Genomic DNA, 23888 nt, shown 5'->3' on the forward strand with positions numbered 1-23888 from the left:
GTTCACACAGTACCCTCAGTACACACAGTAACCTCAGTACACACAGTAACCTCAGTACACACAGTAACCTCAGTACGCATAGTAACCTCAGTGCACACAGTAACCTCAGTGCACACCGTATCCTCAATACACACAATAATCTCAGTGCACACAGTAACCTCAGTGCACACAGTAACCTCAGTGCACACAGTAACCTCAGTGCACACAGTAACCTCAGTACACACAGTAACCTCAGTACGCATAGTAACCTCAGTGCACACAGTAACCTCAGTGCACACAGTAACCTCAGTACACACAGTAACCTCAGTACACACAGTAACCTCAGTACATACAGTAAACACAGTGTGTTAAAGTAACCTCAGTGCACACAGTAACCTCAGTACACACAGTAAACTCAGTGTGTCAGAGTAACCTCAGAACAAACAGTAACCTCAGTTCACAAAGTACCCTCAGTACACACAGTAACCTCAGTACATACAGTAAACACAGTGTGTTAAAGTAACCTCAGAACACACAGTAACCTCAGTACACACAGTAAACACAGTGTGTCAGAGTAACCTTAGTACAAACAGTAACCTCAGTTCACACAGTACCCTCAATACACACAATAATCTCAGTGCACACAGTAACCTCAGTACACACAGTAACCTCAGTACACACAGTAACCTCAGTACACACAGTAACCTCAGTACACACAATAATCTCAGTGCACACAGTAACCTCAGTGCACACAGTAACCTCAGTGCACACAGTAACCTCAGTGCACACAGTAACCTCAGTGCACACAGTAACCTCAGTGCACACAGTAACCTCAGTGCACACAGTAACCTCAGTGCACACAGTAACCTCAGTGCACACAGTAACCTCAGTGCACAAAGTAACCTCAGTGCACACAGTAACCTCAGTGCACACAGTAACCTCAGTGCACACAGTAAACTCAGTACACACAGTAACCTCAGTAGGTCACAGTAACCTCAGTAGGTCACAGTAACCTCAGTACACACAGTAACCTCAGTATGTCACAGTAACCTCAGTATGTCACAGTAACCTCAGAATGTCACATTAACCTTAGTATGTCACAGTAACCTCAGTACACACAGTAACCTCAGTACACACAGTAACCTCGGTGCACACAGTAACCTCAGTACACACAATAACCTCAGTACACACAGTAACCTCAGCATGTCACAGTAACCTCAGTGCACACAGTAACCTCAGTGCACACAGTAACCTCAGTACACACAGTAACCTCAGTACACACAGCAACCTCAGTACACACAGTAACCACAGTGTGTCAAAGTAACCTCAGTGCACACAGTAACCTCAGTGCACACAGTAACCTCAGTACACACAATAACCTCAGTACACACAGTAACCTCAGCATGTCACAGTAACCTCAGTGCACACAGTAACCTCAGTGCACACAGTAACCTCAGTACACACAGTAACCTCAGTACACACAGTAACCTCAGTACACACAGTAACCACAGTGTGTCAAAGTAACCTCAGTGCACACAGTAACCTGAGTCCACACAGTCACCTCAGTACACACAGTAACCTCAGCAAACACAGTAACCGCAGTACACATAGTAACCTCAGTACACATAGTAAGTCACAGTAACCTCAATACACACAGTAACCTCAGTACACACAGTAACCTCAGTACACACAGTAACCTCAGTACACACAATAACCTCAGTACACACAGTAACCTCAGCATGTCACAGTAACCTCAGTGCACACAGTAACCTCAGTACACACAGTAACCTCAGTACACACAGTAACCACAGTACACACAGTGTCACAATAACCTCAGTACACACAGTAACCTCAGTACACACAGTAACCTCAGCACACACAGTAACCACAGTCACATAGTAACCTCAGTACACACAGTAACCTAACAGTAACCTCAATACACACAGTAACCTCAGTACACACAGTAACCTCAGTACACACAATAACCTCAGTACACACAGTAACCTCAGCATGTCACAGTAACCTCAGTGCACACAGTAACCTCAGTGCACACAGTAACCTCAGTACACACAGTAACCACAGTGTGTCAAAGTAACCTCAGTGCACACAGTAACCTCAGTGCACACAATAACCTCAGTACACACAGTAACCTCAGCATGTCACAGTAACCTCAGTGCACACAGTAACCTCAGTGCACACAGTAACCTCAGTACACACAGTAACCTCAGTACACACAGTAACCTCAGTACACACAGTAACCACAGTGTGTCAAAGTAACCTCAGTGCACACAGTAACCTCGGTGCACACAGTAACCTCAGTACACACAGTAACCTCAGTACACACAGTAACCTCAGCATGTCACAGTAACCTCAGTGCACACAGTAACCTCAGTGCACACAGTAACCTCAGTACACACAGTAACCTCAGTACACACAGTAACCTCAGTACACACAGTAACCACAGTGTGTCAAAGTAACCTCAGTGCACACAGTAACCTCAGTGCACACAGTAACCTCAGTACACACAATAACCTCAGTACACAGTAACCTCAGCATGTCACAGTAACCTCAGTGCACACAGTAACCTCAGTGCACACAGTAACCTCAGTACACACAGTAACCTCAGTACACACAGTAACCTCAGTACACACAGTAACCACAGTGTGTCAAAGTAACCTCAGTGCACACAGTAACCTGAGTCCACACAGTCACCTCAGTACACACAGTAACCTCAGTACACACAGTAACCTCAGTACACACAGTAACCTCAGTACACACAGTAACCTCAGTACACACAGTAACCTCAGCATGTCACAGTAACCTCAGTGCACACAGTAACCTCAGTACACACAGTAACCTCAGTACACACAGTAACCACAGGGTGTCACAATAACCTCAGTACACACAGTAACCTCAGTACACACAGTAACCTACACAGTAACCTCAGTACACATAGTAAGTTACAGTAACCTCAATACACACAGTAACCTCAGTACACACAGTAACCTCAGTACACACAGTAACCTCAGTACACACAATAACCTCAGTACACACAGTAACCTCAGTGCACACAGTAACCTCAGTGCACACAGTAACCTCAGTACACACAGTAACCTCAGGACACAGTAACCACAGGGTGTCACACAGTAACCTCAGTACACACAGTAACCTCAGTACACACAGTAACCTCAGTGCACACAGTAACCACAGTACACATAGTAACCTCAGTACACACAGTAAGTCACAGTAACCTCAATACACACAGTAACCTCAGTACACAGTAACCTCAGTACACACAATAACCTCAGTACACACAGTAACCTCAGCATGTCACAGTAACCTCAGTCACAGTAACCTCAGTGCACACAGTAACCTCAGTGCACACAGTAACCTCAGTACACACAGTAACCTCAGTACACACAGTAACCTCAGTACACACAGTAACCTCAGTGTGTCACAGTAACCTCAGTGCACACAGTAACCTCAGTGCACACAATAACCTCAGTACACACAGTAACCTCAGCATGTCACAGTAACCTCAGTGCACACAGTAACCTCAGTGCACACAGTAACCTCAGTACACACAGTAACCTCAGTACACACAGTAACCTCAGTACACACAGTAACCACAGTGTGTCAAAGTAACCTCAGTGCACACAGTAACCTCAGTGCACACAGTAACCTCAGTACACACAATAACCTCAGTACACACAGTAACCTCAGCATGTCACAGTAACCTCAGTGCACACAGTAACCTCAGTGCACACAGTAACCTCAGTACACACAGTAACCTCAGTACACACAGTAACCTCAGTACACACAGTAACCACAGTGTGTCAAAGTAACCTCAGTGCACACAGTAACCTGAGTCCACACAGTCACCTCAGTACACACAGTAACCTCAGCAAACACAGTAACCGCAGTACACATAGTAACCTCAGTACACATAGTAAGTCACAGTAACCTCAATACACACAGTAACCTCAGTACACACAGTAACCTCAGTACACACAGTAACCTCAGTACACACAATAACCTCAGTACACACAGTAACCTCAGCATGTCACAGTAACCTCAGTGCACACAGTAACCTCAGTGCACACAGTAACCTCAGTGCACACAGTAACCTCAGTACACACAGTAACCTCAGTACACACAGTAACCTCAGTACATACAGTAAACACAGTGTGTTAAAGTAACCTCAGTGCACACAGTAACCTCAGAACACACAGTAACCTCAGAACACACAGTAACCTCAGTACACACAGTAAACACAGTGTGTCAGAGTAACCTCAGTACAAACAGTAACCTCAGTTCACACAGTACCCTCAGTACACACAGTAACCTCAGTACACACAGTAACCTCAGTACACACAGTAACCTCAGTACGCATAGTAACCTCAGTGCACACAGTAACCTCAGTGCACACCGTATCCTCAATACACACAATAATCTCAGTGCACACAGTAACCTCAGTGCACACAGTAACCTCAGTGCACACAGTAACCTCAGTGCACACAGTAACCTCAGTACACACAGTAACCTCAGTACGCATAGTAACCTCAGTGCACACAGTAACCTCAGTGCACACAGTAACCTCAGTGCACACAGTAACCTCAGTACACACAGTAACCTCAGTACACACAGTAACCTCAGTACATACAGTAAACACAGTGTGTTAAAGTAACCTCAGTGCACACAGTAACCTCAGTACACACAGTAAACTCAGTGTGTCAGAGTAACCTCAGAACAAACAGTAACCTCAGTTCACAAAGTACCCTCAGTACACACAGTAACCTCAGTACATACAGTAAACACAGTGTGTTAAAGTAACCTCAGAACACACAGTAACCTCAGTACACACAGTAAACACAGTGTGTCAGAGTAACTTTAGTACAAACAGTAACCTCAGTTCACACAGTACCCTCAGTACACACAGTAACCTCAGTACACACAGTAACCTCAGTACACACAGTAACCTCAGTACGCATAGTAACCTCAGTGCACACAGTAACCTCAGTACACACAGTAACCTCAGTACACACAGTAACCTCAGTACACACAGTAACCTCAGTACACACAATAATCTCAGTGCACACAGTAACCTCAGTGCACACAGTAACCTCAGTGCACACAGTAACCTCAGTGCACACAGTAACCTCAGTACACACAGTAACCTCAGTGCACACCGTATCCTCAATACACACAATAATCTCAGTGCACACAGTAACCTCAGTACACACAGTAACCTCAGTGCACAAAGTAACCTCAGTGCACACAGTAACCTCAGTGCACACAGTAACCTCAGTGCACACAGTAAACTCAGTACACACAGTAACCTCAGTAGGTCACAGTAACCTCAGTAGGTCACAGTAACCTCAGTACACACAGTAACCTCAGTATGTCACAGTAACCTCAGTATGTCACAGTAACCTCAGAATGTCACATTAACCTCAGTATGTCACAGTAACCTCAGTACACACAGTAACCTCAGTACACACAGTAACCTCAATATGTCACAGTAACCTCAGCATGTCACAGTAACCTCAGTACACACAGTAACCTCAGTACACACAGTAACCTCAGCATGTCACAGTAACCTCAGTGCACACAGTAACCTCAGTACACACAGTAACCTCAGTACACACAGTAACCTCAGTACACACAGTAACCTCAGTACACACAGTAACCACAGTGTGTCAAAGTAACCTCAGTGCACACAGTAACCTCAGTGCACACAGTAACCTCAGTACACACAATAACCTCAGTACACACAGTAACCTCAGCATGTCACAGTAACCTCAGTGCACACAGTAACCTCAGTGCACACAGTAACCTCAGTACACACAGTAACCTCAGTACACACAGTAACCTCAGTACACACAGTAACCACAGTGTGTCAAAGTAACCTCAGTGCACACAGTAACCTGAGTCCACACAGTCACCTCAGTACACACAGTAACCTCAGCAAACACAGTAACCGCAGTACACATAGTAACCTCAGTACACATAGTAAGTTACAGTAACCTCAGTGCACACAGTAACCTCAGTGCACACAGTAACCTCAGTGCACACAGTAACCTCAGTACACACAGTAACCTCAGTACACACAGTAACCTCAGTACACACAGTAACCTGTGTTAAAGTAACCTCAGTGCACACAGTAACCTCAGTACACACAGTAACCTCAGTACACACAGTAACCACAGTGTGTCACAGTAACCTCAGTACAAACAGTAACCTCAGTTCACACAGTACCCTCAGTACACACAGTAACCTCAGTACACACAGTAACCTCAGTACACACAGTAACCTCAGTACACACAGTAACCTCAGTGCACACAGTAACCTCAGTGCACACCGTAACCTCAGTCAATAACACACACAGTAACCTCAGTGCACACAGTAACCTCAGTGCACACAGTAACCTCAGTGCACACAGTAACCTCAGTACACACAGTAACCTCAGTAACATAGTAACTCAGTACACACAGTAACCTCAGTGCACACAGTAACCTCAGTGCACACAGTAACCTCAGTGCACAGAGTAACCTCAGTGCACACAGTAACCTCAGTACACACAGTAACCTCAGTACACACAGTAACCTCAGTACACACAGTAAACACAGTGTGTTAAAGTAACCTCAGTGCACACAGTAACCTCAGTACACACAGTAAACTCAGTGTGTCAGAGTAACCTCAGTACAAACAGTAACCTCAGTTCACACAGTACCCTCAGTACACAGTAACCTCAGTACACACAGTAACCTCAGTACGCACAGTACCCTCAGTACACAGTAACCTCAGAACAAACAGTAACCTCAGTTCACACAGTACCCTCAGTACACACAGTAACCTCAGTACATACAGTAAACACAGTGTGTTAAAGTAACCTCAGAACACACAGTAACCTCAGTACACACAGTAAACACAGTGTGTCAGAGTAACTTTAGTACAAACAGTAACCTCAGTTCACACAGTACCCTCAGTACACACAGTAACCTCAGTACACACATAACCTCAGTACACACAGTAACCTCAGTACGCATAGTAACATCAGTGCACACAGTAACCTCAGTACACACAGTAACCTCAGTACACACAGTAACCTCAGTACACACAGTAACCTCAGTACACACAGTAACCTCAGTACACACAACCTCAGTGCACACAGTAACCTCAGTGCACACAGTAACCTCAGTACACACAGTAACCTCAGTGCACACAGTAACCTCAGTGCACACAGTAAACTCAGTGCACACCGTATCCTCAATACGCACAATAATCTCAGTGCACACAGTAACCTCAGTGCACACAGTAACCTCAGTGCACACAGTAACCTCAGTGCACACAGTACCCTCAGTACACACAGTAACCTCAGTACACACAGTATCCTGAGTACACACAGTAACCTCAGTAGGTCACAGTAACCTCAGTAGGTCACAGTAACCTCAGTACACACAGTAACCTCAGTACACACAGTAACCTCAATATGTCACAGTAACCTCAGCATGTCACAGTAACCTCAGTACACACAGTAACCTCAGTACACACAGTAACCTCAGAACACACAGTAACCTCAGTACACACAGTAACCTCAGTACACACAGTAACCTCAGTACACACAGTAACCTCAGTATGTCACAGTAACCTCAGCATGTCACAGTAACCTCAGTTCACACAGTACCCTCAGTACACACAGTAACCTCAGTACACACAGTAACCCCAGTACACACAGTAACCCCAGTACACACAGTAACCTCAGTACACACAGTATCCTGAGTACACACAGTATCCTCAGTAGGTCACAGTAACCTCAGTAGGTCACAGTAACCTCAGTACACACAGTAACCTCAGTACACACAGTAACCTCAGTACGCATAGTAACCTCAGTGCACACAGTAACCTCGGTGAACACAGTAACCTCAGTACACACAGTAACCTCAGTACGCATAGTAACCTCAGTGCACACAGTAACCTCAGTGCACACAGTAACCTCAGTGCACACAGTAACCTCAGTACACACAGTAACCTCAGTACACACAGTAACCTCAGTACATACAGTAAACACAGTGTGTTAAAGTAACCTCAGTGCACACAGTAACCTCAGTACACACAGTAAACACAGTGTGTTAAAATAACCTCAGAACACACAGTAACCTCAGTACACACAGTAAACACAGTGTGTCAGAGTAACCTCAGTACAAACAGTAACCTCAGTTCACACAGTACCCTCAGTACACACAGTAACCTCAGTACACACAGTAACCTCAGTACACACAGTAACCTCAGTACGCATAGTAACCTCAGTGCACACAGTAACCTCAGTACACACAGTAACCTCAGTACACACAGTAACCTCAGTACACACAGTAACCTCAGTACACACAGTAATCAGTGCACACAGTAACCTCAGTGCACACAGTAACCTCAGTGCACACAGTAAACTCAGTACACACAGTAACCTCAGTGCACACCGTATCCTCAATACACACAATAATCTCAGTGCACACAGTAACCTCAGTGCACACAGTAACCTCAGTGCACACAGTAACCTCAGTGCACACAGTAACCTCAGTGCACACAGTAACCTCAGTAGGTCACAGTAACCTCAGTAGGTCACAGTAACCTCAGTATGTCACAGTAACCTCAGTATGTCACAGTAACCTCAGTACACACAGTAACCTCAGTACACACAGTAACCTCAGTATGTCACAGTAACGTCAGCATGTCACAGTAACCTCAGTACACACAGTAACCTCAGTACACACAGTAACCTCAGAACACACAGTAACCTCAGTACACACAGTAACCTCAGTACACACAGTAACCTCAGTACACACAGTAACCTCAGTATGTCACAGTAACCTCAGCATGTCACAGTAACCTCAGTTCACACAGTACCCTCAGTACACACAGTAACCTCAGTACACACAGTAACCCCAGTACACACAGTAACCCCAGTACACACAGTAACCTCAGTACACACAGTATCCTGAGTACACACAGTAACCTCAGTAGGTCACAGTAACCTCAGTAGGTCACAGTAACCTCAGTACACACAGTAACCTCAGTACACACAGTAACCTCAGTACACACAGTAACCACAGTGTGTCAGAGTAACCTCAATACACACAGTAACCTCAGTACACACAGTAACCTCAGTACACACAGTAACCTCAGTACACACAGTAACCTCAGTACACACAGTAACCTCAGTACACACAGTAACCTCAGTATGTCACAGTAACCTCAGTACACACAGTAACCTCAGTATGTCACAGTAACCTCAGCATGTCACAGTAACCTCAGTACACACAGTAACCTCAGAACACACAGTAACCTCAGTACACACAGTAAACACAGTGTGTCAGAGTAACCTCAGTACAAACAGTAACCTCAGTTCACACAGTACCCTCAGTACACACAGTAACCTCAGTACACACAGTATCCTGAGTACACACAGTAACCTCAGTAGGTCACAGTAACCTCAGTAGGTCACAGTAACCTCAGTACACACAGTAACCTCAGTACACACAGTAACCTTAGCATGGCACAGTAACCTCAGTACACACAGTGACCTCAATACACACAGTAACCTGAGTACACACAGTAACCTCAGTACACACAGTAACCTCAGTACACACAGTAACCTCAGCACACACAGTAACCTCAGCACACACAGTAACCTCAGTACACATAGTAACCTCAGTACACACAGTAACCACAGTGTGTCACAGTAACCTCAATACACACAGTAACCTCAGTACACACAGTAACCTCAGTACACACAGTAACCTCAGTACACACAATAACCTCAGTACACACAGTAACCTCAGTACACATAGTAACCTCAGTACACACAGTAACCACAGTGTGTCACAGTAACCTCAATACACACAGTAACCTCAGTACATACAATAACCTCAGTACACACAGTAACCAAAGTGTGTCACAGTAACCTCAATACACACAGTAACCTCAGTACACACAGTAACCTCAGTGCACACAGTAACCTCAATACACACAGTAACCTCAGTACACACAGTAACCTCAGTACACACAGTAACCTCAGTACACACAGTAACCTCAGTGCACACAGTAACCTCAGTGCACACAGTAAACTCAGTGCACACCGTATCCTCAATACGCACAATAATCTCAGTGCACACAGTAACCTCAGTGCACACAGTAACCTCAGTGCACACAGTAACCTCAGTGCACACAGTAACCTCAGTGCACACAGTAACCTCAGTACACACAGTAACCTCAGTACACACAGTAAACTCAGTACACACAGTAACCTCAGTAGGTCACAGTAACCTCAGTACACACAGTAACCTCAGTGCACACAGTAACCTCAGTGCACACAGTAACCTCAGTACACACAGTAACCTCAGTACACACAGTAAACTCAGTACACACAGTAACCTCAGTAGGTCACAGTAACCTCAGTACACACAGTAACCTCAGTGCACACAGTAACCTCAGTGCACACAGTAACCTCAGTACACACAGTAACCTCAGTACACACAGTAACCTCAGTACACACAGTAACCTCAGTACACACAGTAACCTCAGTACACACAGTAACCTCAGTACACACAGTAAACTCAGTGCACACAGTAACCTCAGTACACAGAGTAACCTCAGTGCACACAGTAACCTCAGTGCACACAGTAAACTCAGTACACACAGTAACCAGAGTGTGTCACAATAACCTCAGTACACACAGTAACCTCAGTACACACAGTAACCTCAGTACACACAGTAACCTCAGTACACACAGTAACCTCAATACACACAGTAACCTCAGTACACACAGTAACCTCAGTACACACAGTAACCTCAGTACACAGAGTAACCTCAGTGCACACAGTAACCTCAGTGCACACAGTAACCTCAGTGCACACAGTAACCTCAGTGCACACAGTAAACTCAGTACACACAGTAACCTCAGTAGGTCACAGTAACCTCAGTACACACAGTAACCTCAGTGCACACAGTAACCTCAGTGCACACAGTAACCTCAGTGCACACCGTATCCTCAATACGCACAATAATCTCAGTGCACACAGTAACCTCAGTGCACACAGTAACCTCAGTGCACACAGTAACCTCAGTGCACACAGTAACCTCAGTGCACACAGTAACCTCAGTACACACAGTAACCTCAGTACACACAGTAACCTCAGTACACACAGTAAACTCAGTACACACAGTAACCTCAGTAGGTCACAGTAACCTCAGTACACACAGTAACCTCAGTGCACACAGTAACCTCAGTGCACACAGTAACCTCAGTACACACAGTAACCTCAGTACACACAGTAACCTCAGCACACACAGTAACCTCAGTACACACAGTAACCTCAGTATGTCACAGTAACCTCAGTACACACAGTAACCTCAGCACTCACAGTAACCTCAGCACACACAGTAACCTCAGCACACACAGTAACCTCAGCACACACAGTAACCTCAGTATGTCATAGTAACCTCAGTATGTCACAGTAACCTCAGTACACACAGTAACCTCAGTACACACAGTAACCTCAGTACACACAGTAACCTCAGTACACACAGTAACCTCAGTACACACAGTAACCTCAGTAGCTCACAGTAACCTCAGTACACACAGTAACCTCAGTACACACAGTAACCTCAGTGCACACAGTAACCTCAGTGCACACAGTAACCTCAGTACACACAGTAACCTCAGTACACACAGTAAACTCAGTACACACAGTAACCTCAGTAGGTCACAGTAACCTCAGTACACACAGTAACCAGAGTGTGTCACAATAACCTCAGTATACACAGTAACCTCAGTACACACAGTAACCTCAGTACACACAGTAACCTCAGCATTCACAGTAACCTCAGCACACACAGTAACCTCAGCACACACAGTAACCTCAGTATGTCACAGTAACCTCAGTATGTCACAGTAACCTCAGTACACACAGTAACCTCAGTACACACAGTAACCTCAGGACACACAGTAACCTCAGTACACACAGTAACCTCAGTACACACAGTAACCTCAGCACACACAGTAACCTCAGCACACACAGTAACTTCAGCATGTCATAGTTACCTCAGTACACACAGTAACCTCAGTACACACAGTAACCTCAGTACACACAGTAACCTCAGTACACACAGTAACGTCAGTACACACAGTAACGTCAGTACACACATTAACCTCAGTACACACAGTAACCTCAGTACACACAGTAACTTCAGTACACACAGTAACCTCAGTACACACAGTAACCTCAGTACACACAGTAACCTCAGTACACACAGTAACGTCAGTACACACAGTAACGTCAGTACACACATTAACCTCAGTACACACAGTAATCTCAGTACACAAAGTAACCTCAGTGCACACAGTAACCTCAATACACACAGTAACCTAAGTACAAACAATAATCTTAGTACACACAGTAACCTGAGTACACACAGTAACCTCAGTACACACAATAACCTCAGTACACACAGTAACCTCAGTGCACACAGTAACCTCAGTGCACACAGTAACCTCAGTGCACACTGTAACCTCAGTAGGTCACAGTAACCTCAGTACACACAGTAACCTCAGTACACACAGTAACCTCAGTACACACAGTAACCTCAGTACACACAGTAACCTCAGTACATACACAGTAACCTCAGTGCACACAGTAACCTCAGTGCACACAGTAACCTCAGTGCACACTGTAACCTCAGTAGGTCACAGTAACCTCAGTACACACAGTAACCAGAGTGTGTCACAATAACCTCAGTATACACAGTAACCTTAGTACACACAGTAACCTCAGTACACACAGTAACCTCAGTACACACAGTAACCTCAGTACATACACAGTAACCTCAGCACTCATAGTAACCTCAGCACTCATAGTAACCTCAGCACTCATAGTAACCTCAGCACACACAGTAACCTCAGTACACACAGTAACCTCAGCACACACAGTAACCTCAGTATGTCACAGTAACCTCAGTATGTCACAGTAACCTCAGTACACAGTTACCTCAGTACACACAGTAACCACAGTACACACAGTAACCTCAGTACAGGTCACAGTAACCTCAGTACACACAGTAACCTCAGTACACACAGTAACCTCAGCACACACAGTAACCTCAGTATGTCACAGTAACCTCAGTATGTCACAGTAACCTCAGTACACAGTTACCTCAGTACACACAGTAACCACAGTACACACAGTAACCTCAGTATGTCACAGTAACCTCAGTATGTCACAGTACCCTCAGTATGTCACAGTAATCTCAGCACACACAGTAACCTTAGTACACACAGTAACCTCAGTACACACAGTAACCTCAGCAGGTCACAGCAAACTCAGTACACACAGTAACCTCAGTGTGTCACAGCAACCTCAGTACACACAGTAACCTCAGTACACACAGTAACCTCAGTACACACAGTAACCTCAGTACACACAGTAACCTCAATACACACAGTAACCTCAGTACACACAGTAACCTCAGTACACACAGTAACCTCAGTACACACAGTAACCTCAGTACACACAGTAACCTCAGTACACACAGTAACCTCACACACACAGTAACGTCAGTACACACATAACATCAGTACACACAGTAACCTCAGTACACACAGTAACCTCAGTACACACAGTAACCTCAGTACACACAGTAACCTCAGTACACACAGTAACCTCAGTACACACAGTAACCTCAGTACACACAGTAACCTCAGTACACACAGTAACCTCAGTACACACAGTAACCTCAGTACACACAGTAACCTCAGTACACACAGTAACCTCAGTACACACAGTAACCTCAGTACACACAGTAACCTCAGTACACACAGTAACCTCAGTACACACAGTAACCTCAGTACACACATTAACCTCAGTACACACAGTAACCTCAGTACACAAAGTAACCTCAGTAACACACAGTAACCTCAATACACACAGTAACCTAAGTACAAACAGTAATCTCAGTACACACAGTAACCTCAGTACACACAGTAACCTCAGTACACACAATAACCTCAGTACACACAGTAACCTCAGTGCACACAGTAACCTCAGTGCACACAGTAACCTCAGTGCACACTGTAACCTCAGTAGGTCACAGTAACCTCAGTACACACAGTAACCTCAGTACACACACAGTAACCTCAGTACACAGTAACCTCAGTACACACAGTAACCTCAGTATGTCACAGTAACCTCAGTATGTCACAGTAACCTCAGTACACAGTTACCTCAGTACACACAGTAACCACAGTACACACAGTAACCTCAGCACACACAGTAACCAGTGTGTCACACAGTAACCTCAGTACACACAGTAACCTCAGTACACACAGTAACCTCAGTACACACAGTAACCTCAGTACACACAGTAACCTCAGTACACACAGTAACCTCAGCACTCATAGTAACCTCAGCACTCACAGTAACCTCAGCACACACAGTAACCTCAGCACACACAGTAACCTCAGTACACACAGTAACCTCAGTACACACAGTAACCTCAGTACACACAGTAACCTCAGTACACACAGTAACCTCAGTACACAGTAACCTCAGTACACACAGTAACCTCAGTACACAGTAACCTCAGTACACACAGTAACCTCAGTACACACAGTAACCTCAGTACACACAGTAACCTCAGCATGTCACAGTAACCTCAGCATGTCACAGTAACCTCAGCATGTCACAGTAACCTCAGTACACAGTAACCTCAGTACACACAGTAACCTCAGTACACACAGTAACCTCAGTATGTCACAGTAACCTCAGTAACCCTCAGTATGTCACAGTAATCTCAGCACACACAGTAACCTCAGTACACACAGTAACCTCAGTACACACAGTGACCTCAGCAGGTCACAGCAAACTCAGTACACACAGTAACCTCAGTGTGTCACAGCAACCTCAGTACACACAGTAACCTCAGTGCACACAGTAACCTCAGTACACACAGTAACCTCAGTACACACAGTAACCTCAGTACACACAGTAACCTCAGTACACACAGTAACCTCAATACACACAGTAACCTCAGTACACACAGTAACCTCAGTACACAGTAACGTCAGTACACACAGTAACCTCAGTACACACATTAACATCAGTACACACAGTAACCTCAGTACACACAGTAACTTCAGTACACACAGTAACTTCAGTACACACAGTAACCTCAGTACACACAGTAACCTCAGTACACACAGTAACCTCAGTACACACAGTAACGTCAGTACACACATTAACCTCAGTACACACAGTAACCTCAGTACACACAGTAACCACAGTACACACAGTAACCACAGTGTGTCACAGTAACCTCAGCATGTCACAGTAACGTCAGTACACACAGTAACCTCAGTACACAGTAACCTCAGTACACACAGTAACCTCAGTACACACAGTAACCTCAGTACACACAGTAACCTCAGTACACACAGTAACCTCAGTACACACAGTAACCTCAGTACACACAGTAACCTCAGTACACACAGTAACCTCAGTACACACAGTAACCTCAGTACACACAGTAACCTCAGCATGTCACAGTAACCTCAGCATGTCACAGTAACCTCAGCATGTCACAGTAACCTCAGTACACACAGTAACCTCAGTACACACAGTAACCTCAGTACACACAGTAACCTCAGTACACAGTTACCTCAGCACACACAGTAACCACAGTACACACAGTAACCTCAGCATGTCACAGTAACCTCAGTGTGTCACAGTACCCTCAGTATGTCACAGTAACCTCAGTACACACAGTAACCTCAGTACACACAGTAACCTCAGTACACACAGTAACCTCAGTACAAACAGTAACCTCAGCACACACAGTAACCTCAGTACACACAGTAACCTCAGTACACACAGTAACCTCAGCATTTCACAGTGACCTCAGCATGTCACAGTGGCCTCAGCATGTCACAGTAACCTCAGTACACACAGTAACCTCAGTAGGTCACAGTAACCTCAGTACACACAGTAACCTCATACACACAGTAACCTCATACACACAGTAACCTCAGTACACACAGTAATCTCAGCATGTCACAGTAATCTCAGCATGTCACAGTAACCTCAGCATGTCACAGTAACCTCAGTACACACAGTAACCTCAGTACACACAGTAACCTCAGTACACACAGTAACCTCAGTACACACAGTAACCTCAGTACACACAGTAACGTCAGTACACACAGTAACGTCAGTACACACAGTAACGTCAGTACACACATTAACCTCAGTACACACAGTAACCTCAGTACACACATTCACCTCAGTACACACAGTAACTTCAGTACACACAGTAACCTCAGTACACACAGTAACCTCAGTACACACAGTAACGTCAGTACACACAGTAACGTCAGTACACACATTAACCTCAGTACACACAGTAACCTCAGTACACACAGTAACCTCAGTACACACAGTAACCTCAGTACACACATTCACCTCAGTACACACAGTAACCACAGTACACACAGTAACCTCAGCATGTCACAGTAACGTCAGTACACACAGTAACCTCAGTACACAGAGTAACCTCAGTACACACAGTAACCTCAGTACACACAGTAATCTCAGTACACACAGTAACCTCAGTACACACAGTAACCTCAGTACACACAGTAACCTCAGTACACACAGTAACCTCAGTACACACAGTAACCTCAGTACACACAGTAACCTCAGCATGTCACAGTAACCTCAGCATGTCACAGTAACCTCAGTACACACAGTTACCTCAGCATGTCACAGTAACCTCAGCATGTCACAGTAACCTCAGTACACACAGTAACCTCAGTACACACAGTAACCTCAGTACACACAGTAACCTCAGTACACAGTTACCTCAGTACACACAGTAACCACAGTACGCACAGTAACCTCAGTAAACACAGTAACCTCAGCATGTCATAGTAACCTCAGCATGTCACAGTAACCTCAGCATGTCACAGTAACCTCAGTACACACAGTTACCTCAGCACACACAGTAAACTCAGCATGTCAAAGTAAACTCAGCATGTCACAGTAACCTCAGTACACACAGTTACCTCAGCACACACAGTAAACTCAGCATGTCACAGTAAACTCAACATGTCACAGTAACCTCAGCACACACAGTAACCTCAGCACACACAGTAACCTCAGCATGTCACAGTAACCTCAGTACACACAGTAACCTCAGCACACACAGTAACCTCAGCACACACAGTAACCTCAGTACACACAGTAACCTCAACAGGTCACAGCAACCTCAGTACACACAGTAACCTCAGTGTGTCACAGCAACCTCAGTACACACAGTAACCTCAGTGCACACAGTAACCTCAGTACACACAGTAACCTCAGTACACACAGTAACCTCAGTACACACAGTAACCTCAGTACACAGTAACCTCAGTACACACAGTAACCTCAGTACACACAGTAACCTCAGTACACACAGTAACCTCAGCATGTCACAGTAACCTCAGTACACACAGTAACCTCAGTAGGTCACAGTAACCTCAGTACACACAGTAATCTCAGCATGTCACAGTAATCTCAGCATGTCACAGTAACCTCAGCATGTCACAGTAACCTCAGTACACAGAGTAACCTCAGTACACACAGTAACCTCAGTACACACAGTAACCTCAGTACACACATTAACCTCAGTACACACAGTAACCTCAGTACACACAGTAACCTCAGCATGTCACAGTAACCTCAGTACACACAGTAACCTCAGCATGTCACAGTAACCTCAGCATGTCACAGTAACCTCAGTACACACAGTAACCTCAGTACACACAGTAACCTCAGTACACACAGTAACCTCAGTACACACAGTGACCTTAGTACACACAGTAACCTCAGTACACACAGTAACCTCAGCATGTCACAGTAACCTCAGCATGTCACAGTAACCTCAGCATGTCACAGTAACCTCAGCACACACAGTAACCTCAGCACACACAGTAAACTCAGCATGTCACAGTAACCTCAGCACACACAGTAACCTCAGCACACACAGTAACCTCAGTACACACAGTAACCTCAGCAGGTCACAGCAACCTCAGTACACACAGTAACCTCAGTGTGTCACAGCAACCTCAGTACACACAGTAACCTCAGTGCACACAGTAACCTCAGTACACACAGTAACCTCAGTACACACAGTAACCTCACACACAGTAACCTCAGTACACACAGTAACCTCAGTACACACAGTAACCTCAGTACACACAGTAACCTCAGCAGGTCACAGCAACCTCAGTACACACAGTAACCTCAGTGTGTCACAGCAACCTCAGTACACACAGTAACCTCAGTGCACACAGTAACCTCAGTACACACAGTAACCTCAGTACACACAGTAACCTCAGTACACACAGTAACCTCAATACACACAGTAACCTCAGTACACACAGTAACCTCAGTACAAACAGTAACCTCAGTACACACAGTAACCTCAATACACACAGTAACCTCATACACACAGTAATCTCAGCATGTCACAGTAACCTCAGTAGGTCACAGTAACCTCAGTACACACAGTAACCTCAGTACACACAGTAACCTCAGTACACACAGTAACCTCAGTACACACAGTAACCTCAGTACACACAGTAACCTCATACACACAGTAACCTCATACACACAGTAACCTCATACACACAGTAACCTCATACACACAGTAACCTCATACACACAGTAACCTCATACACACAGTAACCTCAGTACACACAGTAACCTCAGTACACACAGTAACCTCAGTACACACAGTAACCTCAGCATGTCACAGTAACCTCAGCATGTCACAGTAACCTCAGTACACACAGTAACCTCAGTACACACAGTAACCTCAGTACACACAGTAACCTCAGTACACACATTAACCTCAGTACACACAGTAACCTCAGTACACACAGTAACCTCAGCATGTCACAGTAACCTCAGTACACACAGTAACCTCAGCATGTCACAGTAACCTCAGCATGTCACAGTAACCTCAGTACACACAGTAACCTCAGTACACACAGTAACCTCAGTACACACAGTAACCTCAGTACACACAGTAACCTCAGTACACACAGTAACCTCAGTACACACAGTAACCTCAGTACACACAGTAACCTCAGCATGTCACAGTAACCTCAGCATGTCACAGTAACCTCAGCATGTCACAGTAACCTCAGTACACACAGTTACCTCAGCACACACAGTAAACTCAGCATGTCACAGTAAACTCAGCATGTCACAGTAACCTCAGCACACACAGTAAACTCAGCATGTCACAGTAACCTCAGCATGTCACAGTAAACTCAGCATGTCACAGTAACCTCAGCACACACAGTAAACTCAGCATGTCACAGTAAACTCAGCATGTCACAGTAAACTCAGCATGTCACAGTAACCTCAGCACACACAGTAACCTCAGCACACACAGTAACCTCAGTACACACAGTAACCTCAGCAGGTCACAGCAACCTCAGTACACACAGTAACCTCAGTGTGTCACAGCAACCTCAGTACACACAGTAACCTCAGTGCACACAGTAACCTCAGTACACACAGTAACCTCAGTACACACAGTAACCTCAATACACACAGTAACCTCAGTACACACAGTAACCTCAGTACACACAGTAACCTCAGTACACACAGTAACCTCAGCAGGTCACAGCAACCTCAGTACACACAGTAACCTCAGTGTGTCACAGCAACCTCAGTACACACAGTAACCTCAGTGCACACAGTAACCTCAGTACACACAGTAACCTCAGTACACACAGTAACCTCAGTACACACAGTAACCTCAATACACACAGTAACCTCAGTACACACAGTAACCTCAGTACAAACAGTAACCTCAGTACACACAGTAACCTCAATACACACAGTAACCTCAGTACACACAGTAACCTCAGCATGTCACAGTAATCTCAGCATGTCACAGTAACCTCAGTACACACAGTAACCTCAGGACAAACAGTAACCTCAGTACACACAGTAACCTCAGCATTTCACAGTGACCTCAGTATGTCACAGTAACCTCAGTACACACAGTAACCTCAGTACACACAGTAACCTCAGCATGTCACAGTAACCTCAGCATGTCACAGTAACCTCAGTACACACAGTAACCTCAGCACACACAGTAACCTCAGTACACACAGTAACCTCAGTACACACAGTAACCTCAGCATGTCACAGTAACCTCAGCATGTCACAGTAACCTCAGTACACACAGTTACCTCAGCACACACAGTAAACTCAGCATGTCACAGTAAACTCAGCATGTCACAGTAACCTCAGCACACACAGTAAACTCAGCATGTCACAGTAAACTCAGCATGTCACAGTAACCTCAGCACACACAGTAACCTCAGCACACACAGTAACCTCAGTACACACAGTAACCTCAGCAGGTCACAGCAACCTCAGTACACACAGTAACCTCAGTGTGTCACAGCAACCTCAGTACACACAGTAACCTCAGTGCACACAGTAACCTCAGTACACACAGTAACCTCAGTACACACAGTAACCTCAGTACACACAGTAACCTCAATACACACAGTAACCTCAGTACACACAGTAACCTCAGTACACACAGTAACCTCAATACACACAGTAACCTCAGTACACACAGTAACCTCAGTACAAACAGTAACCTCAGTACACACAGTAACCTCAATACACACAGTAACCTCATACACACAGTAATCTCAGCATGTCACAGTGGCCTCAGTAGGTCACAGTAACCTCAGTACACACAGTAACCTCATACACACAGTAACCTCATACACACAGTAACCTCATACACACAGTAACCTCATACACACAGTAACCTCATACACACAGTAACCTCAGTACACACAGTAATCTCAGCATGTCACAGTAATCTCAGCATGTCACAGTAACCTCAGCATGTCACAGTAACCTCAGTACACAGAGTAACCTCAGTACACACAGTAACCTCAGTACACACAGTAACCTCAGTACACACAGTAACCTCAGCATGTCACAGTAACCTCAGCATGTCACAGTAACCTCAGTACACACAGTAACCTCAGTACACACAGTAACCTCAGTACACACAGTAACCTCAATACACACAGTAACCTCAGCATGTCACAGTAACCTCAGTACACACAGTAACCTCAGCATGTCACAGTAACCTCAGTACACACAGTAACCTCAGCATGTCACAGTAACCTCAGTACACACAGTAACCTCAGTAGGTCACAGTAACCTCAGTACACACAGTAACCTCATACACACAGTAACCTCATACACACAGTAACCTCAGTACACACAGTAATCTCAGCATGTCACAGTAATCTCAGCATGTCACAGTAACCTCAGCATGTCACAGTAACCTCAGTACACAGAGTAACCTCAGTACACACAGTAACCTCAGTACACACAGTAACCTCAGTACACACAGTAACCTCAGCATGTCACAGTAACCTCAGCATGTCACAGTAACCTCAGCATGTCACAGTAATCTCAGCATGTCACAGTAACCTCAGTACACACAGTAACCTCAGTACACACAGTAACCTCAGTACACACAGTAACCTCAGTACACACAGTAACCTCAGTACACACAGTAACCTCAGCATGTCACAGTAACCTCAGCATGTCACAGTAACCTCAGTACACACAGTAACCTCAGCATGTCACAGTAACCTCAGTACACACAGTAACCTCAGTACACACAGTAACCTCAGTACACACAGTAACCTCAGTACACACAGTAACCTCAGGACAAACAGTAACCTCAGTACACACAGTAACCTCAGCATTTCACAGTGACCTCAGTATGTCACAGTAACCTCGGTACACACAGTAACCTCAGTACACACAGTAACCTCAATACACACAGTAACCTCAGTACACACAGTAACCTCAGTACAAACAGTAACCTCAGTACACACAGTAACCTCAGCATTTCACAGTGACCTCAGCATGTCACAGTGGCCTCAGCATGTCACAGTAACCTCAGTACACACAGTAACCTCATACACACAGTAACCTCAGTACACACAGTAACCTCAGTACACACAGTAACTCAGCATGTCACAGTAATCTCAGCATGTCACAGTAACCTCAGCATGTCACAGTAACCTCAGTACACAGAGTAACCTCAGTACACACAGTAACCTCAGTACACACAGTAACCTCAGCATGTCACAGTAATCTCAGCATGTCACAGTAACCTCAGTACACACAGTAACCTCAGTACACACAGTAACCTCAGTACACACAGTAACCTCAGTACACACAGTAACCTCAGCATGTCACAGTAACCTCAGCATGTCACAGTAACCTCAGTACACACAGTAACCTCAGCATGTCACAGTAACCTCAGTACACACAGTAACCTCAGTACACACAGTAACCTCAGCATGTCACAGTAACCTCAGTACACACAGTAATCTCAGCATGTCACAGTAACCTCAGTACACACAGTAACCTCAGCATGTCACAGTAACCTCAGTACACACAGTAACCTCAGTACACACAGTAACCTCAGCATGTCACAGTAACCTCAGTACACACAGTAACCTCAGCATGTCACAGTAACCTCAGTACACACAGTAATCTCAGCATGTCACAGTAACCTCAGTACACACAGTAATCTCAGCATGTCACAGTAACCTCAGTACACACAGTAACCTCAGCATGTCACAGTAATCTCAGCATGTCACAGTAATCTCAGCATGTCACAGTAACCTCAGTAAACACAGTAACCTCAGCATGTCACAGTAACCTCAGCATGTCACAGTAACCTCAGCATGTCACAGTAACCTCAGTACACACAGTAACCTCAGCATGTCACAGTAATCTCAGCATGTCACAGTAATCTCAGCATGTCACAATACCCTCCTAAATCCTACCTTATCACAAACAGGAAATGTTTACACTTTTTAATGAAGTTTGGAAATTCATTACCACTTCTCCCATCCTGTTCCCATTTCCCAGAGTGCCTTTCTCTTACCTGGAGATAGGCATCTGGAGGTGTTTCTTCCTCACTCTCACCAGCTCAGCCATCCACCCCACGGTCACAGTAAGGCAAAACCCTTACAGACCCACAGTTTGACACTGCCTGCACAACCCAATGGTTCTGTCCTTTACAATCCTAAGCACTGAGCTCAGGCGTAGTGACACAAAGCACAGAGAGAGAGACAGAGAGAGAGACACAGAGAGATAGAGAGAGAGAGAGAGAGAGAGAGAGAGAGAGAGAGAGAGAGAGAGAGAGAGAGAGAGAGAGAGAGAGAGAGTACACTCTCCTGAGAATATCTAGATAGTAAAAAGTCTCTCAGATAGCCTACTGTTCAACGGAACCACCCAAAGTTCTCTGTCCCGAGAAACACTTCTGGTACACCCCAGCCTGCGTAGCACCCATCTGGGGGAACCTAACTGAACTGTGATAGGTCTAGGCCAACGTATGTAAGTTATGTGAAGGAAGCAGGGTTAGAGAGAGGGAGAGAGAGAGGGATGGGGGGAAGGAGAGAGAGAGAGCGCGAGAGAAAGAGATGGGGGAAGGAGAGAGAGTTGAGAGAGAGAGTTGAGAGAGCGAGTGGGAGAGAGAGAGAGAGCGAGATGGGGGGAAGGAGAGAGAGTTGAGATAGAGAGTTGAGAGAGCGAGTGGGAGAGAGAGAGAGAGCGAGATGGGGGGAAGGAGAGAGAGAGTAAAATAGAGAACCGAGCCAACTTCACTGATGGGGTGTTGACTGCTATGCTTTCAAGGCAGTGTGTGTACTCTAAATCCCAATGAGAATTTTCCACTGGCAGAGCACTGACCAAAGTCTTTTTCACTACAGGACCTGTAGTGACCAAACCAAAATAAACCAA

The 23888-nt window shown here is 45.1% G+C and overlaps 1 protein-coding gene across 1 annotated transcript in view; it reads right to left on the reverse strand.

Moving 5' to 3' along the window:
- Positions 1-23609, reverse strand: part of LOC118389436 (dual specificity calcium/calmodulin-dependent 3',5'-cyclic nucleotide phosphodiesterase 1B-like) — a 66938-nt gene extending 43329 nt beyond the window's left edge. The window contains exon 1 of the mRNA XM_052526391.1: positions 23032-23609. Coding sequence (XP_052382351.1) covers positions 23032-23084 — 53 coding nt within the window. The 5' untranslated portion in view covers positions 23085-23609. The remainder of the gene's footprint in view (positions 1-23031) is intronic.
- Between the last annotated feature and the right edge of the window lie 279 nt (positions 23610-23888).

The sequence above is a fragment of the Oncorhynchus keta genome, chromosome 10 (genome assembly GCF_023373465.1).
Source record: "Oncorhynchus keta strain PuntledgeMale-10-30-2019 chromosome 10, Oket_V2, whole genome shotgun sequence".
Lineage (NCBI taxonomy): Eukaryota > Metazoa > Chordata > Actinopteri > Salmoniformes > Salmonidae > Oncorhynchus > Oncorhynchus keta.